The following is a 4,348-nucleotide window of genomic DNA, read 5'->3' on the forward strand; positions in this document are numbered from 1 at the left end:
ACAAAATGCTTAATAGCATCTCTTCCAGCTCTTAACATTCTGATTTCAAATTCCGCAAAGACCAACTTTGCTGTTGATCCTTTTGGGGTCGACAAAATAAGTTCCAGTTGATTCAATCAAAGGAACAACCTGCTTCTGAAATTAATGTGCAAGTGGCTGAGTACTCCACAGACATGTGAACCCTTAACGTAGTTCTCAGGGAGATTCAGCGTGACACAGAATGTGACAAGACTGGGCCCTTTGAAATACAGATACTATTCATTTTAGCCACCTGGTTGAACCAGAGTAATATAAAATAAAGTGTCTTGCTCAAGGGCACAACACATTCCTGGGAATTGAACTCAGTACTTTACAATCATGATCCAAATATCCTAACCACTAAGCCATGTGCCTTCACTGATAAAAAAAAGTTCCAGTAAAAAAAATAGAGTACCAGTCATGTAGTGGGGTTGATATAATCGACTTTCCTTCTCCCTCTCCTCAAAATTACTGGCCTTGCGCCAAAATTAGATAGACTTATTGTTGGTTGTTGTCATCGTTATTTTAATTATTTGGTTCTATTTTTTTTTTTTTTTCAATAAAAACCACCTCAGTGTTTCTATCATGTAAAACAACAGCAACATCAGCATCATTGTTGCCATAGCCATAACTGTCACTAGTTTCCATCACCACTATCACTACTACTACTGCTGCTGCTGTTGCTGCAGCTGCTGTTACTATATAACGCTCAGCCTTTTGGATCATACCCCGACTATCTATCCAGAGATTAATCTATCCAGACACACAGAAAAGGAGAAACTGGACATTATTATAGGACAAAATATGGATCCTGTCAGTTAGTAGAGATTTTCTCGCACTTTTCCTTTTTTCTTATTCAATGTTGTTGTTATTGTTGTTGTTGTCACCATCATTGGCATTGTTATTGTAGTTGTTGTTGTCATTGTAGTAATAGTAGTTGTAGTGTTTGTTGTTATTGTTGCTGTTGTTTGTTGTTGCTGCTGCTGCTTCACTAGATATCTTCCAGTCTTTACTTCCCATACACTTCTGAGTTCAAATCCCACATGGAGTCACTTTACTGCCATCCCTCTCTGGGACCGTCAAACGGTATCTGTCTGTGATGTATGCAGTCAATATTAGTTGATTATACTACCCGCTCCTTCCTCTCATCTTCTATGAATTACCAATAATAGAACTTATTCTTTCTGAGTTCAAATCTTACAAAGTTCACTTTGTCTTTCAATCAAAAAGGGTTTTAATAAAATAATTTTAGAAATTAAAAAAGAAAAACTTATATAGGCACAGAAGTGGCCTGTGTGGTAAGAAGCTTGCTTCACAACCACATGGTTCCAGGTTCAGTCCCACTGCATGGCACCTTGGGCAAGTGTTTTCTACCATAGCCTCAGGCTGACCAAAGCCTTGTGAGTGGATTTGGTGGATGGAAACTGAAAGAAAACCCATCAAATATATTCATATATCTATATGTGTGTATGATTTTATGTCTGTGTTTGTTCCCCACTTCTGCTTGACAACCGGTGTTGGTGTGTTTATGTCCTCCGTAAATTAGTAGACTGATAGATAAAGTACCAGGCTTTAAAAACAAACAAACAAACAAACATGTACTTGAGTTGATTCATTTGGCTAAAAATTCTTCAAAGTGGTGCCCCAGCATGGCCACAGTCTAATGGCTGAAACAAGTTAAAGATCTTGTTTGATTTTGCTATTTCCCAAAATATAAAATAACTCTTTTAGCCAGAAAGAAAGAACAGCCAGAAATAAGGTATTGTTTATGAATGCTGTTAATAATATTGTCTGTCTTTATCATTAATCATATTTGTAATTACTTAAGTAGTTTTTAGTGACCAGCTATTATTAATTAAGAGCTAATTCAATTAATTAAATGTTACTGCACTAAACAGAAAACTTCTATACCACACAGTCATGCTTGCACTTATATTCACGATTACTTATATTTTTTACATTATACAGACAAGAAAGCAGTATTTTGAACACAGAATAGCTGTTAAAACAGCAGAAAGACTGGATATTCTGCCCTTATAAGATGGAAAAAGTTGTCAGCAGTCAGCCATGGGACTCGAATCTGTATCCATGACTGTCTGCTAACAACTTTTTCCATCTTATACTCAATCTTTCTGCTGTTTTCACAGCTATATTGCATTCAAAATGCTACTTTCTTGTCTGTATGATACGATGCACATTCCATGCTTCTAAAAGCAAAGCAAAAAAAAAAGTTTGTTTACATATGTTGTTGTACTTGTATTTTTATATTTATTTACTTATTTATTTTGTTTTATTATATTTTTTGAGGATTTTGCTATCAAAGCATTTGGTCTCAGCTGTAACAAAGACAAAGTAAAAATGAAAAAAATAACAGAAAACAGGCAAGAATAAAAATATTTTTTCTTTTTCACAAATTTCCATTTTACTCTTTTACACTCTTTTACTTGTTTCAGTCATTTGACTGCAGCCATGCTGGAGCACCACCTTTAGTCAAGCAAATGACCCCAGGACTTATTCTTTGGAAGCCTAGTACTTATTCTATCGGTCTCTTTTGCCGAACCGCTATATATATATACAATGGGCTTCTTTCAGTTTCCGTCTACCAAATCCACTCACAAGGCTTTGGGAAGTTAAGCAGTTGTGGTCGATGAAAAAGGTAGCAGTAGTACCAATAATTGAGGAGCCCTGGGAACAGTGAGCAAACATCTCAAGAAGTACGTGGAACAAATAGGGGCTGCATTAAGGGTGAAGCACTTGCAGAAAACAGCACTGCTTGGAACTGCTTGAATACTTCAGAAGGTTCTCAAAAAATAAGAGGTGTTACCTTGGTTCACTGGTAGTGAACAGCTGACACTATAGTACATCTCCAGCGTTAGAAACTGGACAAAGGCTATGATAATAATAACAATAATTTATTCTTTTATTGGCCACAATGTAAAGCTGGACGAAATACTGCTAAGCATTTTGTCCAGCTTACCACCTTAATAATAATAATAATAATGATAATAATTAATTCTTTTATTAGCCAAGAGGGCTCACATATACTAACATTAAAGGACATGCAACAACGTAAAAGACAAAAGGGACGATACAATGGGTTTTCTGCATATAAACAATAAATAACAAGTAAATTAAATTAAGGAGTTCGCTTTAAGGTCTTTTAGTCAAATAATAATGATAATAATAACAATAATAATGATATATATGTATGTATGTATGCATATGATTAAAAAATAAATGCACTTATATTTATAGCTCATTGGCCAAGCATCATTAAATTCAAAAAGTAAAGAACTCTTTGCACATCCACAATGTCTGATAATAGTATATTCAAGAGACTGAATGTCCGTGCAATGGGCAGGATGGCAATTCGAAAGAAGAAAAATGGAAATTTGGATTTGAGTGAAATGAAACCTTTAAAACCACCGCATTTGGAAAATACCTTCCAGCTTGCTCCTTCACAACGTTTTATTCCTCATTGTGTCGAGGGAATCATTAAAGACATCATGCTAGCAGAGGATCTTGCCAATGCCATCTATAATGCAGAGGCAGCACCATCTCTTGTAAAAAAAATGTCTGATGAAATCAAAGAGAAACTCAAGTTGCTGTATTGGAAACGCTACAAATACGTGGTTCATGTTTTGATTGGTCAAAATCTTAGCCAGCATTTCATGATGGCTAGTCGTTGCCTTTGGAATGAAGAAGTCGATAATTTTGTTGTTGTCAAATATAACAACTCGAATCTGTTTGTCATTTGTTCTGTGTTTGCCACTTATTTGGAGTAGAATCCATTTTGAAACCAATAAAAGTGAAAGAAGAGATGCAAAGGAAATAAATATGACAATAACCTGATTCCATGTCCATGTTTTATTGTTCATTTAAAGGTAGAGTTCCTAGAACAGCTCTGAAATTTATATACAGCTTTTATTTTTCTTCTTTATTATTCTGTATTGTTTTCCTACGGCTATATAAGATATATAAAATGTCAGCAAGCAAATAAATAAATATTTTTAGCGACAAAAGTATAAAGACTAAAAGCATAAACATGAAATACTCTAATGCTTTTCTCTAATTTTTATTGCTTAAAAAGGAATCAAATCTTCTCTAGAATTTTCCACCTAATTATAAAGCAATAAATTTTGTCTTAGTGAGATTTACTTATCGTTTCTACACAAATTGACTGATATAAAATTATGTACATGCAGACATTTATAAATAGGACATATTATGTCTCACTTCAGCTTTTATGGGAATTTTCTATTTGCAAAAACATTAAAAAAAAAAAAAAAAAAGCTTTGATAAAGTATCTATTTAGAGTGGCTTAGCTAAA

The 4,348-nt window shown here is 34.3% G+C and overlaps 1 protein-coding gene across 2 annotated transcripts; it reads left to right on the plus strand.

The window, feature by feature from the left end:
* The first annotated feature begins 285 nt into the window (after positions 1-285).
* On the plus strand, positions 286-3,870 carry LOC106876945 (dynein light chain Tctex-type protein 2B). 2 transcript variants are annotated; one of them, XM_014925711.3, is made up of 3 exons: positions 286-831; positions 2,326-2,399; positions 3,274-3,870. In XM_014925711.3, exon 3 carries the CDS (start codon positions 3,330-3,332, stop codon positions 3,801-3,803), a length of 474 nt encoding a protein of 157 aa, XP_014781197.1. In that variant the 5' UTR covers positions 286-831; positions 2,326-2,399; positions 3,274-3,329; the 3' UTR covers positions 3,804-3,870. The 2 variants fall into 2 exon arrangements, with proteins under 2 accessions (XP_014781197.1, XP_014781196.1); XM_014925710.3 differs by having other exon boundaries at positions 287-835.
* The last annotated feature ends 478 nt before the right edge of the window (positions 3,871-4,348 follow it).

Source organism: Octopus bimaculoides, chromosome 21, assembly GCF_046866305.1.
Source record: "Octopus bimaculoides isolate indiv1 chromosome 21, ASM4686630v1, whole genome shotgun sequence".
NCBI lineage: Eukaryota > Metazoa > Mollusca > Cephalopoda > Octopoda > Octopodidae > Octopus > Octopus bimaculoides.